Here is a 23,101-nt window from a genome sequence, read left to right as displayed (position 1 = left end):
GTGAGGAGAGGATACAAGGGACAGGTGTATTATATGGAAAGCCTAAAGCAAGCAGAATACAAGAACTGCAGTAATAGTGAGGAGAGGATACAGGGGACATGTGTATTATATGGAAAGCCCGGAGCAAGCAGAATACAAGCACTGCAGTAATAAGAGAGGATACAAGGGACAGGTCATGTTATATGGAAAGCCAGGAGCACGCAGAATACAAGCATGGCAGGCATAATGAGGATGCAGGGGACAGATGTATTTTATGGAAAGCTCAGAGCAAGCAGAATACAAGCATTGCAGTAATAGTGAGGAGAGGATACAGGGGACATGTGTATTATATGGAAAGCCCGGAGCAAGCAGAATACAAGCATGGCAGGAATAGTGAGGAGAGGACACAAGGGACAGGTGTATTATATGGAAAGCCCAGAGCAAGCAGAATACAAGGACGGCAGTTATAGTGAGGAGAGGATACAGGGGACAGGTGTATTATATGGAAAGCCCAGAGCAAGCAGAATACAAGCACGGCATTAATAGTGAGGAGAGGATACAGGGGACAGGTGTATTATATGGAAAACCCAGAGCAAGCAGATTACAAGCACTGCAGTAATAGTGAGGAGAGGATACAAGGGGCAGGTGTATTATATGGAAAACCCAGAGCAAGCAGAATACAAGCACTGCAGTAACAGTGAGGAGAGGATACAGGGGACAGGTGTATTATATGGAAAGCCCGGAGCAAGCAGAATACAAGCACTGCGGTAATAGTGAGGAGAGGATACAAACAAGGGACAGGTGTATTATATGGAAAGCCAGGAGCAAGCAGAATACAAGCACTGCAGTAATAGTGAGGAGAGGATACAGGGGACAGGTGTATTATATGGAAAGCCCGGAGAAAGTAGAATACAAGCACTGCAGTAATAGTGAGGAGAGGATACAAGGGGCAGGTGATTATATGGAAAGCCCAGAGCAAGCAGAATACAAGCATTGCAGTAATAGTGAGGAAGAGGATACAAGGGACAGGTGTATTATATGGAAAGCCTAAAGCAAGCAGAATACAAGCACTGCAGTAATAGTGAGGAGAGGACACAAGGGACAGGTGTATTATATGGAAAGCCCAGAGCAAGCAGAATACAAGGACGGCAGTTATAGTGAGGAGAGGATACAGGGGACAGGTGTATTATATGGAAAGCCCAGAGCAAGCAGAATACAAGCACGGCATTAATAGTGAGGAGAGGATTCAGGGGACAGGTGTATTATATGGAAATCCCAGAGCAAGCAGAATACAATCACTGTAGTAATAGTGAGGAGAGGATACTAGGGACAGGTGTATTATATGGAAAGCCTAAAGCAAGCACAATACAAGCACTGCAGTAATAGTGAGGAGAGGATACAAGGGACAGATTTATTATATGGAAAGCCCGGAGCAAGCAGAATACAAGCACTGTAGTAATAGTGAGGAGAGGATACAAGGGATAGGTGTATTATATGGAAAGCCCAGAGCCAGCAGAATACAAGCATTGCTGTAATAGTGAGGAGAGGATACTAGGGACAGGTGTATTATATGGAAAGCCTAAAGCAAGCAGAATACAAGCACTGCAGTTATAGTGAGGAGAGGATACAGGGGACAGGTGTATTATATGGAAGGCAGAAATAATGAGGATACAGGGGACAGATGTATTTTATGGAAAGCCCAGAGCAAGCAGAATACAAGCATGGCAGTAATAGTGCGGAGAGGATACAGGGGACAGGTGTATTATATGGAAGGCAGAAATAATGAGGATACAGGGGACAGATGTATTTTATGGAAAGCCCAGAGCAAGCAGAATACAAGTACTGCAGTAATAGTGAGGAGAGGATACAAGGGACAGGTGTATTATATTGAAAGCGTAAAGCAAGCAGAATTCAAGCACTGCAGTAACAGGGAGGAGAGGATACAGGGGACAGGTGTATTATATGGAAAGCCCGAAGCAAGCAGAATACAAGCATGGCAGGAATAATGAGGATGAAGGGGACAGATGTATTTTATGGAAAGCTCAGAGCAAGCAGAATACAAGCATTGCAGTAATAGTGAGGAGAGGATACAGGGGACAGGTGTATTATATGGAGAGTCTGGAGCAAGCAGAATACAAGCACTGCAGTAATAGTGAGGAGAGGATACAAGGGACAGGTGTATTGTATGGAAAGCCTAAAGCAAGCAGAATACAAGCACTGCAGTAATAGTGAGGAGAGGATACAGGGGTCAGGTGTATTATAAGGAAAGCCCAGAGCAAGCAGAATACAACCACTGCAGTAACAGGGAGGAGAGGATACAGGGGACAGGTGTATTATATGGAAAGCCCGGAGCAAGCAGAATATGAGCACTGCAGTAATAGTGAGGAGAGGATACAAGGGACAGGTGTATTATATGGAAAGCCTAAAGCAAGCAGAATACAAGCACTGCAGTATTAGTGAGGAGAGGATACAGGGGACAGGTGTATTATATTGAAAGCGTAAAGCAAGCAGAATTCAAGCACTGCAGTAACAGGGAGGAGAGGATACAGGGGACAGGTGTATTATATGGAAAGCCCGAAGCAAGCAGAATACAAGCATGGCAGGAATAATGAGGATGAAGGGGACAGATGTATTTTATGGAAAGCTCAGAGCAAGCAGAATACAAGCATTGCAGTAATAGTGAGGAGAGGATACAGGGGACAGGTGTATTATATGGAGAGTCTGGAGCAAGCAGAATACAAGCACTGCAGTAATAGTGAGGAGAGGATACAAGGGACAGGTGTATTGTATGGAAAGCCTAAAGCAAGCAGAATACAAGCACTGCAGTAATAGTGAGGAGAGGATACAGGGGTCAGGTGTATTATAAGGAAAGCCCAGAGCAAGCAGAATACAACCACTGCAGTAACAGGGAGGAGAGGATACAGGGGACAGGTGTATTATATGGAAAGCCCGGAGCAAGCAGAATATGAGCACTGCAGTAATAGTGAGGAGAGGATACAAGGGACAGGTGTATTATATGGAAAGCCTAAAGCAAGCAGAATACAAGCACTGCAGTATTAGTGAGGAGAGGATACAGGGGACAGGTGTATTGTATGGAAAGTCCAGAGCAAGCAGAATACAAGCACTGCAGTAACAGGGAGGAGAGGATACAGGGGACAGGTGTATTATATGGAAAGCCCGGAGCAAGCAGAATACAAGCATGTCAGGAATAATGAGGATACAGGGGACAGATGTATTTTATGGAAAGCCCAGAGCAAGCAGAATACAAGCATGGCAGCAATAGTGAGGAGAGGACACAAGGGAAAGGTGTATTATATGGAAAGCCCAGAGCAAGCAGAATACAAGCATGGCAGTAATAGTGAGGAGAGGACACAAGGGAAAGGTGTATTATATGGAAAGCCCAGAGCAAGCAGAATACAAGCATGGCAGGAATAGTGAGGAGAGGACACAAGGGACAGGTGTATTATATGGAAAGCCCGGAGCAAGCAGAATACAAGCATGGCAGGAATAATGAGGATACAGGGGACAGATGTATTTTATGGAAAGCCCAGAGCAAGCAGAATACAAGCATGGCAGGAATAGTGAGGAGAGGACACAAGGGACAGGTGTAGTATATGGAAAGCCCAGAGCAAGCAGAATACAAGCATGGCAGTAATAGTGAGGAGGGGATACAGGGGACAGGTGTGTTATATGGAAAGCCCAGAGCAAGCAGAATACAAGCATGGCAGGAATAGTGAGGAGAGGACACAAGGGACAGGTGTATTATATGGAAAGCCCGGAGCAAGCAGAATACAAGCATGGCAGGAATAATGAGGATACAGGGGACAGATGTATTTTATGGAAAGCCCAGAGCAAGCAGAATACAAGCATGGCAGCAATAGTGAGGAGAGGACACAAGGGAAAGGTGTATTATATGGAAAGCCCAGAGCAAGCAGAATACAAGGACGGCAGTTATAGTGAGGAGCGGATACAGGGGACAGGTGTAGTATATGGAAAGCCCAGAGCAAGCAGAATACAAGCATTGCAGGAATAATGAGGATACAGTGAACAGATGTATTTTATGGAAAGCCCAGAGCAAGCAGAATACAAGCATGGCAGTTATAGTGAGGAGAGGATACAGGGGACAGGTGTATTATATGGAAAGCCCAGAGCAAGCAGAATAGAAGCACGGCATTAATAGTGAGGAGAGGATACAGGGGACAGGTATATTAGGTTTATTATAGTCTATGTAACATCTGTGCAACCATGTTACTATCGGTACAGGGCAAACAGTTGTGTTTGCGTTCGTTAGTTGTTTCTGCAGTGGGCCCACCAGCTGAGACCCTCCTTAGGCAGCTGATTGGCAGGAAGCTTGTGCTTGCATTGTAGAATAATGCTGGATCTGGCGGCAGCCCCTGACCACGGTCCTGCTGTGGAGGGTGTAATGCTGCAGGCACATTTTACTGTTTTGCTCACACGTATTTTTCTTTTCAGAATTATTAAGACTCCTGATTCCACACACCTTTCTCTGCTCGGTTTTGGGGACATTTTTGCCCTCCTTTTCGACAACCATCACTTGTACATCATGGACTTACGGACTGAGAAGGTCATCAGCCGCTGGCCGCTCCCCGAGTACAGGAAGTCTAAGAGGGGTTCCAGCTTTTTGGCTGGAGAGATGTCGTGGCTGGACGGCCTAGACGGTAGTAATGATGGGGGGCTGGTGTTTGCCACCAGCATGCCTGACCACAGTATCCATTTGGTGTTGTGGAAGGAGAATGGCTGAGGGCCGCGGACTCGGGCCCTGATGGTTTTCACAGGATATTGGGACTGACTTATCAGCCACCACTGTCACAGCGTAACGTGCATGAACCAAAGTTTCCCATCATGCCGTGCACAATCATCTTTGGTTTCTCTCTTCTTTCAGACCCTTTGTGGGCTGGCCGGTACTCGGCCGCACAATAAGTGGACGCCATTAGGTATTTCTCCATTGTCATCGGTATCGTTCCCAGGGAAGGGGCAGCCACCATTTTGGCTCTTGTGCATTTCAGATCTGAGTTGTCTTACATCTATTGTACTACAGAAATAGTCCTAATTTACCTAATAGTCTGAGGTACAGCGGGAAAGTGGGGATCGGAGTGCAGCAAGCACTGGATGACTGTCACCTGCACACAGCAGAATGCACACTAGTACCTGCTGCTCTCGGCGCAATAAAAGCTCTATGTACTCGAATACGCCTCTGCCGTTACTTCCTTCACTAGTCTTTCTGGCTTTACCTAAATCAGTAGAGCAGACAGATGCCGGATTATCAAATATTCTTGAATTTCTGGACATCAGTCATTGAACCCCACAAGCCTGGTCATCGGCTAGTTCCACATTGTATTACAGGTCTATGTCAGAATTATTAGATTTTGTAGATTAATTGAATTTTATAAGGTGGGACAATAATTTCTGCCATGTGACTGGTGTTCCATGGGGGAAAGGTGGGGTTTCTCATGGCAATGTTATTCTCTATGTGCTCAGTCTCTTGGGGCCCCACTAGCCACAAGACCCGGCTGGAGGAGGATCTACCCTTCTATTAGTCTCCTTATTATGTTCTTGTGGCTGGGAAATTCTGCATTCTGTTAATTGATAGGATTGTTATATGGAATCTTTCAGTATATTTTTGTTATGTAATCAGCAGAATAATGTAGGGGCAGAGTGCCTGATTCCATTGATGTAACTTACTGGGCTGCTTGCTGTAGTTTTGATAAAATCACATTTATCTGCCGATCTAGCCATTCTCTGAATGCTGAGCTCTTTATAACCCCGGTCACACTCCGCTATCTATGGTTTTGGGGGACACGCTTGTTTCTGTGCAATCTAAAGGGTCTTGTAAAGAGGCCACCCTTCGTGAGGACATACCCTCAGTTCTCTGCAGGCTATAGGAGGTGATTTATTTTGTAAATAGCATAAATTACAAATTACTAAAGCAGAACTTCTGCAGTGTGGGTGTATGTGAATGATGCCTTCTACCATACTGAGGGGTTTGTAACAATGTTGCACAGCAGCAGCACCAATCTCACTGCTGACATAGACTTCAGGCCGATATGTAGTACCAACTGGTCAGTTGTGAGCAGTATTAGGATGGCCTTCCAGCCTCTGGTTGTAAATCGTGTGTGTAATAATTTGCTTGCAACAATGAGAAATCTTACAAATGGTGAGGAATTGATTCACCAGGACCATGTATGGGTGCTGTGCCAGGGGGGTGGGTGGATGGCCTTATTTAAAAGGTGCTGTGCTTTTGGTTTCTTGTTTTTTGAGATGTAGCTTCTGAAGACACTGGATTTATCCGTTTTCTCCTCAGTTCCGGATATCATGATGGTTTTTCCGCACAGCTAGAAATCTCTTCCTCCTTAGGAAGGCGGGTGTGCCAAAGCCATCGTCCCACAGATATTCAGGGGAGAGGACCTTGGTAGGTTTGTGGTACAGGAAGTATTTGTTCAGGTAGCTCTCGTCATGCCATACTGCTTCAATGTTCTTGTCCTTGTCATTCATCATGGCGTTATGGCAGAAGTTGGTGAGTTTGTATATCTCTTCAATGTTTCCACCAAAGTAGCCCCCGGCATAATAGAAATCTCCTTCATCAAAGGAGATATAAGCTTCCGAAAGGAGGTTCCTCTCATATGTGTAATCTTTACGTGTGGCCCCGTACATGCCTGGATGTAGGGTCCCAAACAGGTCACTTAAGCTCTCCACCCCGACCTCATCACTGAACCTCATGTCCACATCCACACATACCAGGTAATCCACCTCCCCCCTGAACTGCTGGTGGGAGTAGTCCCGGAGCATCTCCATACGTCTCATGGACACGTCCTGCCACCTCTGGTAAGCCGGCACTCTCAGCACCTGCATCCGCCTGCCCTCTGCCAGCTCCATGATGGGAATGTCACTAACACGGTCTGTAAAGATGTAGTAATTCACCTTGTGTCCCATCATGAAATACTTTTCAGCCGTCTCTATAAAGGTTGGGACAAAGACGGTATATCTGCAAGATAAAGACAAGATGGCAGGAGACTGTTATACTCAGGGGCTACAGAGCCCTAACCTGAAGACGAGACTAGTCAGAGGGTATATCTGCAAGACAAGGTGGTATATATAACGTACCGCTTCGCCCGGGTATACAGTGTACCGCGCCTGCCGCTTCGCCCTTGTATACAATGTACTGCTTCGCCCGTGTATACAGCGTGCCGCTTCCCCCGTGTATACAGTCTACCGCGTGTGCCGCTTCGCCCGTGTATACAGTGTACCGCACGATACCATCCCAACTATATACAATGTACCGCAGGGTACCTATCCCCACATTACATGCCAATGTTTCCTTTCATTTTTCTCTTACTTTTTAATGGCAAATATGGTGATTCCCACACAGACGTTCATCTGATGAAACTGCGCATTCAGTACAGCCAAGTTGTAGGTCTCATTCCAGACTATAGGCGCCAGCCACGGGGTCAGCATGAGTACGTCTGTCCGCCTGTGCGATGAGAAGCTGGGTATTACTGACATGAAGTAATATGCAGGTAATTCTGGATGAGATAGCCGAAGAGTCGTGTCTGTGTGTACATATAACAGTGTGCGCGAAAGATCCCGGGCAACCGACCACACGAGGCCATAATGATGTCAACAAGGACCCTAAACACCACCTGCATATACTAATATATACAGGTGCTTCTCACAAAATTAGAATATCATCAAAAAGTTAATTTATTTTAATTCTTCAATACAAAAAGTAAAACTCATATATAGAGTAATTACACACAGAGTGATCTATTTCAAGTTTTTATTTCTGTTAATGTTGATGATTATGGCTTACAGCCAATGAAAACCCAAAAGTCATTATCTCAGTAAATTAGAATACTTTATAACACCAGCTTGAAAAATTATTTTAAAATCCGAAATGTTGGCCTACTGAAATGTATGTTTAGTAAATGCACTCAGTACTTGGTCGGGGCTCCTTTGGCATCAATTACTGCATTAATGCGGCGTGGCATGGAGGTGATCAGCATGTGGCACTGCTGAGGTGTTATGGAAGCCCAGGTTGCTTTGATAGCAGCTTTCAGCTCGTCTGCATTGTTGGGTATGTTGTCTCTCATCTTCCTCTTGACAATACCCCATAGATTCGCTATGGGGTTAAGGTCAGGTGAGTTTGCTGACCGATCAAGCACAGTAATACTGTTGTTTGCAAACCAGGTATTGGTACTTTTGGCAGTGTGGACAGGTGCGTGCTCTAAAATTTCCTGGCAGACGGCTGCGCTGACTTTGGTCTTGATAAAACAAAGTGGACCTACACCAGCAGATGTCATGGCTCCCCAAACCATCACTGATTGTGGAAACTTCACACTAGACCTCAAGCAGCTTGGATTGTAGCCTCTCCACTCTTCCTCCAGACTCTGGGACCTTGATTTCCAAACGAAATGCAAAATTTACTTTCATCTGAAAACAGCACCTTGGACTACTGACTTTGGCCCAGGTAAGACACTTCTGGCATTTTCTATTGGTCATGAGTGGCTTGACACAAAGAATGTGACACTTGTAGCCCACGTCCTGGATATATGTGTGTGTGGTGGCTCTTGAAGAAATTACTCCAGCAGCAGACCACTCCTTGTGAATCTACCCCAAATTTTTGAATGGCCTTTTCTTAACAATTCTTTCAAGGCTGCGGTTATCCACTCAACTTTCCATTAATATGCCTGGATACAGCACTCTGTGAATAGCCAGCTTCTTTAGCAATGACCTTTTGTGGCTTACCCTCCTTGTGAAGTGTGTCAATGACTGCCTTCTGGACATCTGTCAAGTCAGCAGTCTTCCCCATGATTGTGGAGCCTACTGAAACAGGGACCTTTTTAAATGCTTAGGAAGCCTTTTGCAGGTGTTTTTTTATTTATTCTAATTTACTGAGATAATGACTTTTGGGTTTTCATTGGCTGTAAGCCCTAATCATCAATATTAACAAATAAACACTTGAAATAGATCACTCTGTAATGACTCTATATACAGTAATGAGTGTCACTTTTTGTATTGAAGAACTGAAATTAACGTTTTGATGATATTCTAATTTAGTGGGAAGCACCTGTATATACACAGTATATCCACACACTCCATTCCTCAACATTGAAATTGCAACACAAGAAGAAGCGTTAAGTGGTGATGGAGACATTATTTGTCACGATGTGACTTGGCCGTGCGTGATGCGACCTAACGATCGGTCGGTCAACAAAAACAAGACAAAACAAGGGGACACACTTACAACGGTGGGCCCTGCAATAGGGAACGGGGAAAGGGACACCTCCTGCACTCTCCTGAGGCTGTGTCCCTGAACTAGCCTGACGTCCCTATACGGCTTCTTTCAAACCGTCGCCGACCAGGATACCTCAGCCCTCACTCACCCTGCACCTATCCCTCTAGGGAATTGGTAAGTGTGGACACCAGTCCCACCGCAGCACTAATACAACACAAAGGAAATAACGGACAGGGAAAAACAAACAACTTGGCTTTCTCTGCTGCCAATGCTCCGAGGCAGCAGAGTAAGGCACCCGAACTCCGCTTTCAGCAGAAACACCACTGCTCCAGATAGGCTGCAAAAAGCACTGCTCCAGATAGCTCCTCTCTTCTCAAAGGTTGGTTTGCAAAGGACCTGCTATTACCAACAGTCAGCTGGTGTACCAGGTGACCTTATATAGGAAAGTGGCAGTGGTCATTAGCTGCTTCCACAGACTATCAAAACATGCAGTAACACCAGCGGCCACTGGGGGAAAAAACTGACATTAACCCCCAATGGAGGATAAAAGTTTAAATCAGAGCAGCCCAAACTGACACAGATCCAGAAATTGATCGTGACATTACTGATCTGAAAATGCTGAAAGAGAGGAGACATTATCACAATATCCAGTCCTGAGCCACCTTAGACAACTATTAAAAGGGTTGTCGTATGGTGAAAATGTACGGTCACTTTGTAACTGCAGATTTCTGATTCCTTACTCTGCATACAATCAGGATTCTGTAGTGTCACTTTTGAGACCTGATGGTCATGTGACCAAAAGTATGCAACTTCCATACATGTTGTTACAGGCTGACAAGACGTGCTTGACTTAACTCAACACAAATGAATTGAGTGAGGCCGAGCATGTCTAGTTGGAATGTGTCTGGAAGTATGCAAATTCCATACTTTTGGTCACGTGACTGTCAGGTCTCTGGAGCATCACTAGAATCCAGACAGCCTGCGGTACGCGCAGACTCAGAAGTCTACATTTACATAGACTGACTGTAGACTTTAACTACAGGACAGAGCCACACTATTAATAACCTCAGTAATAGCAGCCATGGCTGTAAATGCAGAGATTTATGCACATGGTTCTCATACTCCAGACTGAAAAAAGCAAGAGGTTTTGAAAATGTTCCCATTATTCCATCGTTTTCAGATCAGTCATGTTTCCGTTCGGGGATCTCCATCATCGCAAGCTTCCTTCTTGGTGCTGTAATATATATACATATACAGTGCCTTGCGAAAGTATTCGGCCCCCTGGAACTTTTTAACCTTTTCCCACATATCATGCTTCAAACATAAAAGATACCAAATGTAAATTTTTGGTGAAGAAACAACAAAAGTGGGACACAATTGTGAAGATGAACGAAATTTATTGGTTATTTTAAAATTTTGGGAAATTCAAAAACTGAAAAGTGGCGCGTGCAATATTATTCGGCCCCTTTAACTTAATACTTTGTTGCGCCACCTTTTGCTGCGATTACAGCTGCAAGTCGCTTGGGGTATGTCTCTATCAGTTTTGTACATCGAGAGACTGAAATTCTTGCCCATTCTTCCCTGGCAAACAGCTCGAGCTCAGTGAGGTTTGATGGAGATCGTTTGTGAACAGCAGTTTTCTCCTTCGTCTCATTGGGGGACACAGGTACTGTGGGTGTATGCTACCGCCATCTGGAGGCTGACACTAGGCTAGCTCCTCCCCCGCCGTATACACCCTCGCCCTAACTACGGGCGGAAACCAGTTTTTTGCTTAGTGTCTATGGAGGCACAAACAGTCTGGTCTTTACTCTGTCGCCTCATTGGGGGACACAGAACCATGGGTGTTATGCTGCTGTCCACTAGGAGGCGACACTATGCATAATCTGAAAAAGATTAACTTTGGCTCCTCTGCAGTATACACCCCTGGACGGCGTCAGCCTTCTCCAGTTTTTGCTTAGTGTCGCAGGAGGCACACCTAAGAATTTTTTTTACTCCGTCTTTTTCCTGGATTTTTTTCCAAAGGACTACAGATGAAGAAAAGCGGGTCTCCAGCGAGACTCCCGGCATGGCTCCCTCCTCGGTCACCCATTAGGGGTACCCGGTTGAGGTCGAGGTGGCTATTCCCCATGTCGCTCCCTCCCCAGTCCCTCGGGTCCTGGTTCGAGGTCGAGACCCCCCTCCTTCCCCACCCCTTTGGGGTCTGGGTTGAGGTTGAGGAGAGGATGAAGACCCCCTGACGGTGACAGACACACCCTCCCTAATCCCCCGCAGGGGGCATTAGGTTGAGACGCCTCAGGTAGGGTCGGAGTACAGGCAGCATTCCGCAGCTTCCAGGGACCCCAGACCAGCTGAGGGATCCTGTTGGGGCCGGGGGAGGGTGCGGACTGGATGGCACAGCAGAGACAGGGCTTTTCTGCGTCCCTGTCTCTGCAGCAGCAGCGGCTCCATAGCGCTCCGGGGCCCCCCATACAGGAACCGCTACCCCTGCTACCCCCACCGCTATCCAGTCGACCATTCTGGGGGGGTTTGGTACAAATCCGCCCACCCCCCCGGACTACCGCGCCGCTCTGGAGCCCTCCTGGGCATCAGGCCTCTAATTTAGACCGCGGCCCGCCCCCCGGATGACTAAAATGACACACTGGAGTGTCCTAGAAGGGGCGGATTGAGGCAGAAAGGGCGCGTTTTTACACAGCCCAGCGCCCCCTTTTCAGCTCTCCGCCCCCTCCTCCCTCTCCTCAGAGTCCCGGTGGCCATTTTTTTTGGATGAGATCCAGGAGAAGAGCATCACAGCAGTCTCCGGGGGGCACAGAACTGGGATCTGTCGGCGCTGGACCTAGGGGCACACCGGTGGGGTAAGCTCACAGCTGGGTTCTCATTACTCAGCTGTGAATCTATACTTCCTATAAGGCTATCTGTGGGTTCCCTCTGCGTAGCCACCCCTGTACGATCCCTTATAGCCAGCCTCTGTGCACTATGCCGGGCTCAAGGAAGAGAACCAGGCAGGAATGTTTCTATGCATTCTGCACAGCCTGCAAAGCCACGCTCCCCAGTGGCAGCATGTATCTGCACTGCCGGGACTGCATCCAGAACTCTGGGTCAGAACCCCAGGGAGTCCCTACTGACGCTTCAGTGTCACAGGCCACGCCGGAATGGGCAACTCAGATGTCACAGTCTATGACACAGTCCATAGACAACCTAACTGCCACATTGCTGCAAGCTCTGCAGAGTCGGGCTCCGGCTATGGACGTTACACAGCAAACGGACAGCTTGTCTCAGGAACATGCTGCTTCCGACTCTCACAGACGTAAGCGGACCCACAGGTCTCGATCACCTGAGTCATCCTATAGCACAAGGTCGTCCCCCTCCAGGGAGAGACAGCGTCATTCCAGGTCTCCTAGGCAGTCTCCTGTCACAGACAATTTACCACAGAGATCCCCCATCACAGAAGACCCCCGCTCCAGGTCGCCCTCCAGGGATCACCTTAGCGAGGCACAGGATTCGGAGGGCATCTGTGACTCCGACTCAGATAACGAGACGGAGAGGTCCGTGGTACCTTCTCCCCCTAGCAATACAGCGCTAGTTGAGGACATAATCTCTGCCATCCATCGGGTGCTAAAAATTCCAGAGTCGGTCCCGGAACATAGGATTTGCTTCGAAAGTGTTCAGAAACCACCTAAGGTCTTCCCTAATCACCATGAGTTTGAGAAAATACTTACCAAACAGTTTGCGCAGTACCCCTTTCCACAGACAGACACCAAACAATGGACAGATCCACCTGAAGTGGACCCCCCGGTTTCGAGGCTAGCAGCGCAGACCTTACTCTCTCTGCCAGATAGCTCAACTCTCAGGGACGCAGCAGACCGGCAAGTAGAACGCATGGCTCGTTCTATTTTCGAAGCGGCAGGCGCCTCTCTGGGCCCTGCGTTTGCTTCAGTGTGGGCAGCCAAGGCCATCCTGGCTTGGGCCAAAAAACTACAGGAGGGTCTTCAAGCTTCAAATCCTGAGCTCTCGGACCAAGCGGTCCAGATAGCAGTGGTAGCAGACTACATGATTCATGCAGCCCTGGATTCCGCAAGAGGTGTAGCGGGAATAGCATCAAACGCCATCACGATCCGACGCATCCTCTGGCTGCGAGAATGGAAAGCGGATGCGGCCTCAAAGAAGTCCCTCACGCGACTTCTGTATCTTACTGGAAGACTTTTCGGCGAAAAGTTGGACACAATGATAGCAAATGCCACTGGGGGTAAGAGTACCTCTCTCCCTCAACTAAAACCGAAACGCACGTTTAAACAAAGAAACCAGACACGATTCCGATCCTTTCGGAATTCCTTGGGCTGGTCCGTTTCGCGCCCAGCGCAAAACCGTAACCGCTCTCCACGCAGGGACAACCCACGGACGCAGCAGCGAACGGACAGGTCTTGGCAGTCGAAAGCAGGCCAAGCGAAACCCAAGGGAGGAAAACCTCAGAACTTCGCTTCATCATGACTCACGAACTCCGGAAGACACCCCACCAGTAAGCGGCCGACTTTTACTCTTTCAGCAAGTCTGGCTGCCTATTACAGAAGACAAGTGGGACAGGGAAATAGTGTCTTCCGGATACAAGATAGAGTTCACTTCCGCTCCACCGAACCGGTTCTTCCTCTCTATTCCTCCAACACTACCAGACAAGGCTCGTGCTTTCCACCAAGCGGTCTCCTCTCTCCTTCAAGCAGGAGTTGTGGTGCCGGTTCCCGCGAACGAGAGATTCCGAGGGTTCTACTCAAATCTGTTCGTAGTCCCCAAGAAAGCAGGCAGCGTCCGACCCGTACTGGACCTAAAACAGCTCAACAATTACGTACGGGTCCGTCATTTCCGCATGGAGTCCCTCCGGTCCATCATTGCATCCATGGAGCAGGGAGAATACCTTGCCTCCATAGACATACAGGATGCGTATCTGCACATACCAATTGCCCCCGCCCACCAAAAGTTTCTCAGGTTCGCGATCAACGAAAACCACTACCAGTTTGTCGACCTTCCGTTCGGACTCGCCACGGCTCCAAGAACGTTCACCAAAGTCATGGCGGCCACCATGGACGCTCTGCACTCAAGAGGCATTCTAGTCATCCCGTACCTGGACGACCTCATCAAGTCTCCCGCTTTCAAAGACTGCGAGGTCAGTGTCTCAGTCACAATAGACACACTGAGTCGCCTGGGATGGCTAGTCAACCTACAGAAATCGTCGACTATCCCAAGTCAGACTCTAACATTCCTGGGAATGTTATTCGACACCTCCAGGGGCCTGGTGCTCCTTCCCAAGGACAAGACACTGGCCATCCGTCTGGGAGTTCGTACACTCCTTCGCAGTCCTCCTCGATCTCTCCGGTTTGCCATGAGAGTCCTCGGCCGGATGGCAGCAGCAATAGAGGCAGTGCCATTTGCCCAGTTTCACCTCAGGGTCCTTCAACTAGCCATACTCAGATCTTGGGACAGGAATCCCTTCTCCCTCGACAGGGAGTTCAGGTTGACGTCGTCAACCAGGAGGTCCCTGCATTGGTGGCTCAAACCAACCTCGCTTTCACGAGGGAAGCCCTTTCTCTCAGGACAATAATAATAATAAATTTTATTTTTATAGCGCCGACATATTCCGCAGCACTTTACATTTCAGAGGGGATTTGTACAGACAATAGAGATTACAGCATAACAATAATCACATACAGTAGATTATAACAAATACCAAGAGGAAAGAGGGCCCTGCTCGCAAGCTTACAGTCTATGAGGAAAGAGGTAGACACGAAAGGTGGGTGGTAACAGTTGCCCTGATTGTATGGACCAGCCATAATGTTAGGTGTGTGACAGTACGGACACAGAGGGCTAATGGATGCATAAAGCATGTGGGAGAATGATGCGGGGAACCTGGTTATGGTAAAACTTTTGGCTCTGCCACACAGGGATAGATTAGGTTAATGTGTTGGGGTGGTAGGCCAGTCTGAATAAATGCGTTTTCAGGACACGCTTAAAATTGTGGGGATTGGGGACTAATCGTATTGACCTGGGAAGTGCATTCCAAAGAATTGGCGCGGCACGTGTAAAGTCTTGGAGACGGGAGTGGGAGGTTCTGACTATTGAGGATGCTAACCTCAGGTCATCAGCAGAACGGAGGTCGCGGGTAGGGTGGTATACTGAAACAAGGGAGCAGATGTAGGGTGGTGCTGAGCCATGGAGGGCTTTGTGAGTGAGGGTAATAAGTTTATACTGAATTCTGGAGTGGATGGGTAGCCAGTGTAATGACTGGCACAAGGTAGAGGCATCGGTGTAACGATTGGTGAGGAATATGATCCTGGCTGCAGCATTCAAGACAGATTGGAGAGGGGAGAGTTTGGTAAGAGGGAGACCGATTAGAAGAGTTACAATAGTCGAGACGAGAATGAATAAGAGAAACAGTAAGAGTTTTTGCAGAGTCAAAGGTAAGAAAAGGTCGAATTCTAGAAATGTTTTTGAGGTGCAGATGACAAGAGCGAGCCAGTGATCGAATGTGGGGGGCAAAGGAAAGCTCGGAATCAAGTATGACCCCAAGACAGCGGGCCTGTTGCTGGGGAGTAATAGTGGAACCACACACAGAAATGGCAATGTCGGGTATAGGTACATTAGTAGAGGGAGGAAACACCAGGAGTTCAGTCTTTGACAGGTTCAGTTTCAGATATAGTGAGGACATGATATTAGACACAGCGTTTAGACAATCGCCGGTGTTTTCTAGAAAGGCTGGCGTGATGTCAGGAGAAGAAGCGTATAATTGGGTGTCATCAGCATAGAGATGGTACTGGAAATCAAATCTACTGATTGTTTGACTAATAGGGGCAGTGTACAAGGAGAAGAGGAGGGGGCCTAGAACTGATCCTTGGGGGACCCCAACAGTAAGGGGAAGATGAGAGGAGGAGGAACTGGCAAAAGATACAGTAAAGGAGCGGTCGGAGAGATAGGAGGAGAACCAGGAGAGAACGGTATCCTTGAGGCCAATGGAACGGAGCATAGTGAGGAGGAGCTGATGATCCACAGTGTCGAATGCTGCAGAGAGATCCAAGAGAATTAGCATGGAGTAGTGACCATTTGATTTAGCTGTTAGCAGATCATTAGAGACTTTAGTGAGGGCAGTTTCAGTGGAGTGTAAAGAGCGGAAACCGGATTGGAGAGGGTCGAGAAGAGAGTTTTCTGAGAGATAGCGGATAAGACGGGAGTGGACCAGGCGTTCCAGGAGTTTAGAGATGAAGGGAAGATTAGAGACAGGTCTATAGTTAGCGGCACAGTTTTGGTCGAGGGATGGTTTTTTAAGTAGTGGATGTATGATGGCATGCTTAAATGAGGAGGGAAAAATACCAGAAGAGAGAGAGAGGTTAAATATTTTAGTTAGGTGAGGGGTGACAGCAGGGGAAAGGGACTGGAGGAGCTGTGACGGAAATGGGTCACTGGTGCAAGTAGTTGGGCGAGAAGATGCAAGGAGCCTGCTTACTTCTTCTGTGACTGGTTCAAAATCAGAGAGTGAGTTAGATGCAGTGGGGGAGGGAGGACAGTGCATGGTATGAGGTGATTGGGAGATAATTTCCTGTCGGATCTGGTCAATTTTTTCTTTGAAGTAATTGGCCAGATCGTCAGCTCGGAGCTCCGTGGTTGGGGCCTGTACTCTTGGATTGAGTAGAGAATGAAAAGTGTCAAAGAGACGTTTCGGGTTATTGGACAGTGAGGTGATGAGGGTGTTGAAATAGGTTTGTTTGGAGAGGTGAAGGGCAGTGTTGTATGTTCTAAGCATAAACTTAAAATGGATGAAATCTTCGGGTAGATTGGATTTTCTCCACAGACGTTCGGCGCACCTGGAGCACGAGGACAATGGAAGATCCTGACTACCGATGCAAGCCTGACAGGCTGGGGGGCGATGCACCTACATCACAGTGCACAAGGCAAGTGGTCACCGAGGGAAGTGACATTGCCCATCAATATTCTGGAAATCAGGGCCATCCTCTTGGCACTGAGAGCCTTTCATCACTTGCTTGCAGCCTCGCACATACGGATACAGTCGGACAATGCCACGGCTGTGGCATATGTGAACCACCAAGGCGGGACCCGCAGCATCCAGGCGATGAGAGAAGTGGCGCATATCCTCCGCTGGGCAGAAGACACGAGGTCGGTCCTTTCTGCGGTCCACATTCCGGGTGTAGAAAACTGGGAAGCCGACTTCCTCAGCAGGCAAGGAATGGACTCGGGGGAGTGGTCTCTCCATCCCGAGATTTTTTACCAGATCTGTCAACGTTGGGGAACCCCAGAGGTGGACCTAATGGCATCCCATCTCAATACCAAGGTCCCCAATTTCATGGCCAGGACACACGACCTGCGGTCACTCGGAGCGGATGCCCTGGTCCAGGACTGGTCCCAGTTCTGACTCCTGTTCATTTTTCCACCCCTCCCCCTAATCTCCAGGGTCGTGAGGAAGATCAAGCAAGAGGGAGTTCCAACCATCCTCATCGCGCCAGACTGGCCCAGACGTACATGGTACGCCGACATCGTTCAACTTACTGCAGACGTCCCCTGGTGTCTACCCGACCGTCACGACCTTCTGTCCCAAGGTCCGTTCTTCCACCAGAATTCAGGGGCTCTCAATTTGACGGCATGGCCCTTGAAACCTGGATTCTAACCCAGGCAGGTTTTTCACCGGCAGTCATTGCAACTATGATCAGGGCAAGGAAGCCTGCCTCCGCCAAGCTCTATTATCGTACCTGGAGAGCTTTCTTTTCTTGGTGCGAATCTCATGGACAAGTCCCACTCCCTTATTCCCTCCCGAAGGTACTAGGTTTTCTTCAATCGGGCCTAGACGCCAAGCTATCCTTAAGCTCGCTTAAGAGTCAGGTGTCGGCGCTTTCAGTCCTTTTTCAAAAGCGCATTGCTATTAAACCGCAAGTCAGGACTTTCATCCAGGGAGTTTCCCGATTGGTTCCTCCCTACAAACGTCCGCTGGATACGTGGGACCTCAATCTGGTCCTGACAGCATTGCAAGCTCCACCCTTCGAACCTCTTAGAGGAGTTCCACTTTCCATTCTGTCTCAAAGTGGTTTTTCTAGTGGCGATCACCTCGTTACGCAGAGTGTCGGAATTGTCAGCACTTTCCTGCAGACGGCCTTTCCTAGCTTTTCACCAGGACAAGGTGGTTCTCCGCACGGTACCATCCTTCCTTCCGAAGGTTGTGTCCAACTTTCACCTCAATGAGGAGATTTCACTGCCATCCCTTTGCCCGGTTCCGGTTCATAGAGTGGAGAAGGCTCTGCATACTCTTGACCTCGTCAGAGCATTGCGGATTTACGTGTCCAGGACTGCACCTTTCCGGAAGTCTGATTCCCTCTTCATTCTTCCGGAAGGTAGTCACAAGGGGCTGCCGGCTTCCAAGGCTACCCTTGCCAGGTGGATCAAGTCCACCATACATGAGGCCTACCGACTTAACAGTTCCCCTCTTCCGGCCGGTATCACGGCACACTCTACAAGGGCAGTAGGGGCCTCCTGGGCCATTCAGCATCAGGCTTCGGCACAACAAGTGTGTAAGGCGGCCACTTGGACCAGTCTACACTCGTTTACGAAACACTACAGTGTTCATACCCAGTCCTCAGCGGATGCGAGCTTGGGTAGACTGGTTCTGCAGGCGGCAGTGCCCCAAATTTAGGGATCTGCTAGCACAATATTCGTCCATTGCTTCCCACCCAGGGACTGCTTTGGGATGTCCCATGGTTCTGTGTCCCCCAGTGAGGCGACAGAGTAAAGGAGATTTTTGTGTACTCACCGTAAAATCTCTTTCTCTTAGCCTCTAATTGGGGGACACAGCTCCCACCCTGTTGCCCTTATGGGCCGTTGTTTTACGGTTGAGTTCTCATATTGTTCTTTGAGCTCGTACATAGTAGCCTTCTTACAGGCATGGTTATGTTATTTGGTTACGTTCCTCCTAATGCTTTGGCATAAAACTGGAGAAGGCTGATGCCGTCCAGGGGTGTATACTGCAGAGGAGGAGCCAAAGTTAATCTTTTTCAGATTATGCATAGTGTCGCCTCCTAGTGGACAGCAGCATAACACCCATGGTTCTGTGTCCCCCAATTAGAGGCTAAGAGAAAGAGATTTTACGGTGAGTACACAAAAATCCTTTTTTCTCCAGACTTTTGTTCCATGAAGATGAGAAAGGGGCAACGGATCCTATTGAAAGGGTCCGATTTCCCCAAATCAACAACGGGCAAGCACGTGTCGAGTATCGTCTCCACGTATCCTTTCCCGCACCGTGGGACAAATCTGGGAAATTACCCAGAATTTTTTATTTTAGTTTTTTTATTTTAGTTTTTCTAAGAAGATGAGACGGGCAACGGATCCTATTGAAAGGGTCTGATTTCCCCAAACCATCAATGGGTGAGCACGTGTGAGTGTCCCTCCACGTATCCTCTTCCGCGACGTGGGACATTATGACGGACCTAGCCCTGTCCACCCCTAGGTACAGAAGCCATGGGCTATACAGAGGCACAAAACGGTCCGAGCTGCCCCCACTGCTCCACCAACGCAAGACAGAGGTGCTGCAAGGCGGCGGACGGTCCCTCTCGGCCTGGCTGGACGGAATTTGGGTGCCTGCACCGTCCTGGATCCCCCCACCACCCCCGGTTTCTCCTGGTTTGCCTACCTGTGGAGTTATTCGGCTGAAGGTACTAGGCGTGGGGGGGTCTCGGCTCCTGCTAGCTGAGGGCGTTCGTCAGATGCGGGGGCAGCAGCAGGCAGTGGGGGTTTTCCCTGCCCCTCCTTGACTAGTGGGGCCAGAGAAAGAAAGGAAAAGAGTGCTGGCGTCGCTATCGGCGCCGTCGCTACGGCGGCGCCATGACCGCCGTGGACAGTGTTAAATTTAGGCCCCGGTTTTTGGTCAGGCTAGGCCACGGCAGAAGTTCCCACCCCTGGCCGTGCGGCGTCACTTCCAGGGGCTCGCCCCCTGGAGCTGGGCAGGCGCCGGATTAAATTTAGGCCCCAGCTTCAGATCGGGGTAGGCCGCGGCCAGAGAAGTGGTCGGCCTCCCCCACGGAGGATCGTTTTTGCTGCATTGCGCTTTAACTGTGCGGGGGACGCAGAACAGGTGAGTGCAGCTTCGCTGCGGAGGCCCACTAGAGACCAAGGGGGCACCTCCCCCCCTCGCCCTCCCTCTCCTTTAGAGAGGGAAAAGGGGGGGGGAGGTTTTTTTTTCTCATATATAAATATATATACCAGTGCCTGGCAGCAATATGGCTGGGAAAGGGAAGACGCACTCCTTTGTATATGCTGCATTTCTTTTAGGGCTGCGTTTCCACGAGTGCAGAGCGACAAATTGTGCGAGGACTGCGACTCTGAATGCGCCCAGGAGGCCCCCCCCGGCGTCTGAGCCCAGAGAGCCGAATCCTCCCGAATGGGCTCGGTCATTGTCACAGTCTATGGCTTCGCTTACAAAGGCGATCGAGTCCCTTCACGCCCCAAAGGGGGGCAAGGATAGTGGCTCGCTTATCTGGGAAGGGTCCTCACAGGAACCTCCGGCCTGCAGGGGCCGCTCCCATGCCAGACAGGTGCGAAGGAAACGAACCCGCACGAGGTCTCCTGACCGATCCGGTGCCTCGGCATCCAGGAGTCCAGCATCACGCTTCCCTTCACCAGCAAGCGAACAGAGTTCAGATCATGACTCAGATGAGCCATTTGATCTAGATACACCGGGGTGTCGGGAGCCAGTGGACAGTCTCATTGAAGCTGTCAATCAGACCCTGGGGATCGAGGATGGGGCTACCTTGGCCTCGAGCCATAAGGTAGCCTTTAAGCGGGCCAGGCAGCCGCATAGAGTATTTGGCACTCACCCTGAATTTGAGGACATAGTGCAGCGGCACAGAGAACGTCCAGATAGGCGCTTCTCGAGCCAGAAAGCTATAGAGGCAAGATATCCCTTTGCCCCGGAACTCTGTAAGAAATGGGCGGAATCCCCTGTAGTGGACCCCCCAGTGTCACGCCTGGCCTCGAAGTCTCTGTTATCGGTGCCTAGTGGCTCATCCATTAAGGACCCCACTGGCCTGGCCTGGCACGATCAGTTTTTGAGGCATCAGGCTCAGCGCTCGCTCCCTCGTTCGCGGCAACGTGGGTAGCCAAAGCCATGATGTCATGGTCAGAGGATTTGAGTAAGGCTTTGCAGGATAGAGACCTGCCTGCGGAGGTGTCTGAGGTCGCAAGTCAGATTGCCATGGCAGGAGACTACTTAATGCTTCTTTGGAAGCAGCCAATTGTGCAGCATTTGCAGCCACTAAAGCGGTAGCCATTAGGAGAGCACTCTGGTTAAGAAACTGGCGAGCGGATTCAATCTCCAAGAAGTCCTTGACTTCCTTGCCCTATCAGGGAGGCCGCCTGTTCGGGGAGAAGTTCGATCAACTCATCTCTGATGCTACAGGAGGAAAAAGCAGCTCCCTCCCACAGCAAAAGGTTAAACAGCCTTTTCACCAGGCCCCGGCAGTTTTCGAGCCTTTTGCAACACCGGGTGGATGGCATCAGCCAGCCTGGCCGGTCCAGCTCGCTCCAACCAGGATAGGGAGCGACAGTTTTCATATAGACCCAATCCAGGGGGAAGGATGTGCGCTCGCCAGCCCAGGTCGAGAGAGGGCAGGGCCCAGAGGCCCGCAGCCAAATGACTCAGAGCCCCTGGGAGGCGACACCAGCAGATTGGGCGGCCGCCTGCTCTTTTTTCGTCATGTTTGGGCCAAGGTAGCACACAACTCATGGGTGACTGAACTGAATTCATCAGGTACCCCAACACGGTTTTTTCTCTCCCGACTTCCCAAGGTAAGGTCCCGGGCAAAGGCGCTGCAAGGGGCCATCGATGCACTCCAATACAACGGAGTCATTGTTCCCGTGCCAGAGCACGAGAAAGCTCAGGGGTTTTATTCCAATCTGTTCGCAGTCCCCAAAAAGGACGGGACAGTCAGGCCGGTTTTGGACCTGAAGCGACTGAACAGGTTCATCAAAATCAAACATTTCAGGATGGAATCTCTCCGTTCAGTCATATCAGCCATGGAGCGGGGAGAGTACTTAGCCTCGGTCGACATCCAGGATGCTTACCTGCACATTCCCATTTTTCCTCCGCATCAAAGGTTTCTTCGTTTTGCCATCAATGGCCAACACTTCCAATTTGCAGCACTCAGCGAGAATCTTCCATCACACCTGGAAGGTTTTCTTTGCTTGGTGTCGAGAGCGTGGGTTTTCTCCTCTGACTTTCTCTATTCCTAACATCTTGGCCTTCCTCCAGTCAGGCCTTGACTCAGGACTAGCCCCGAGTTCCCTTAGGAGGCAGATTTCGGCGTTGTCCGTCCTTTTCCAGCGAAAGATTGCTACCAGGATACAGGTGAAGACTTTCATTCAGGAAGTCTCACATTTGGTACCGCTCTATAGGGCGCCAATGGAAGCCTGGGATCTTAACCTGGTCCTGAGTGTCCTGCAGGAGGCTCCTTTTGAGCCGCTTCAGGATATCTTTGTCGTACCTCTCCTGGAAGGTGGTATTTTTGGTAGCCATTACTTCCGTTAGGCGAGTCTCGGAGCTGGCGGCTCTGTCTTGCCGGGCACCTTTTCTCATTTTCTTCAAGGATAAGGTGGTCCTTAGACCTGCTCCCCCTTTCTGCCGAAGGTCGTGTCTTCATTCCACATCAATGAGGACATTGTCTTGCCTTCGTTTTGTCCAGCGCCAGTACATCGTGTGGAAAAAGCCCTTCACACATTAGACCTGGTGAGAGCACTCGGGGTACGTGTCGCGGACGGCACCCTTTCGTCAGATGGACACGCTGTTCGTGCTCCCTGAAGGGCGAAGGAAGGGACTTGCTGCCTCGAAATCAACCA

The 23,101-nt window shown here is 49.3% G+C and overlaps 2 protein-coding genes across 7 annotated transcripts in view; one reads left to right on the top strand and one right to left on the bottom strand.

The window, feature by feature from the left end:
• FBXW2 (F-box and WD repeat domain containing 2) overlaps positions 1–5,187 on the top strand; it is a 48,706-nt gene extending 43,519 nt beyond the window's left edge. For all 4 annotated transcript variants that reach the window (XM_073558521.1, XM_073558540.1, XM_073558531.1 and 1 more), the window contains exon 7: positions 4,453–5,187. In XM_073558521.1, coding sequence (XP_073414622.1) covers positions 4,453–4,741 — 289 coding nt within the window. In that variant the 3' untranslated portion in view covers positions 4,742–5,187. The remainder of the gene's footprint in view (positions 1–4,452) is intronic.
• Positions 4,847–23,101, bottom strand: part of LOC141069165 (histo-blood group ABO system transferase 1-like) — a 194,318-nt gene continuing 176,063 nt past the window's right edge. For all 3 annotated transcript variants that reach the window (XM_073558567.1, XM_073558550.1, XM_073558557.1), the window contains 2 exons: positions 7,334–7,468; positions 4,847–6,982 (listed from right to left, as the gene is read on the bottom strand). In XM_073558567.1, coding sequence (XP_073414668.1) covers positions 6,298–6,982; positions 7,334–7,468 — 820 coding nt within the window. In that variant the 3' untranslated portion in view covers positions 4,847–6,297. The remainder of the gene's footprint in view (positions 6,983–7,333; positions 7,469–23,101) is intronic.

The sequence above is a fragment of the Dendrobates tinctorius genome, unplaced genomic scaffold (assembly GCF_039654945.1).
Source record: "Dendrobates tinctorius isolate UK_male_01 unplaced genomic scaffold, ASM3965494v1 ptg000013l, whole genome shotgun sequence".
Taxonomy (NCBI): Eukaryota; Metazoa; Chordata; class Amphibia; order Anura; family Dendrobatidae; genus Dendrobates; species Dendrobates tinctorius.
The sequence above is the reverse complement of the archived record's forward strand: the minus strand, read 5'-3'. Positions and strand labels throughout refer to the sequence as shown.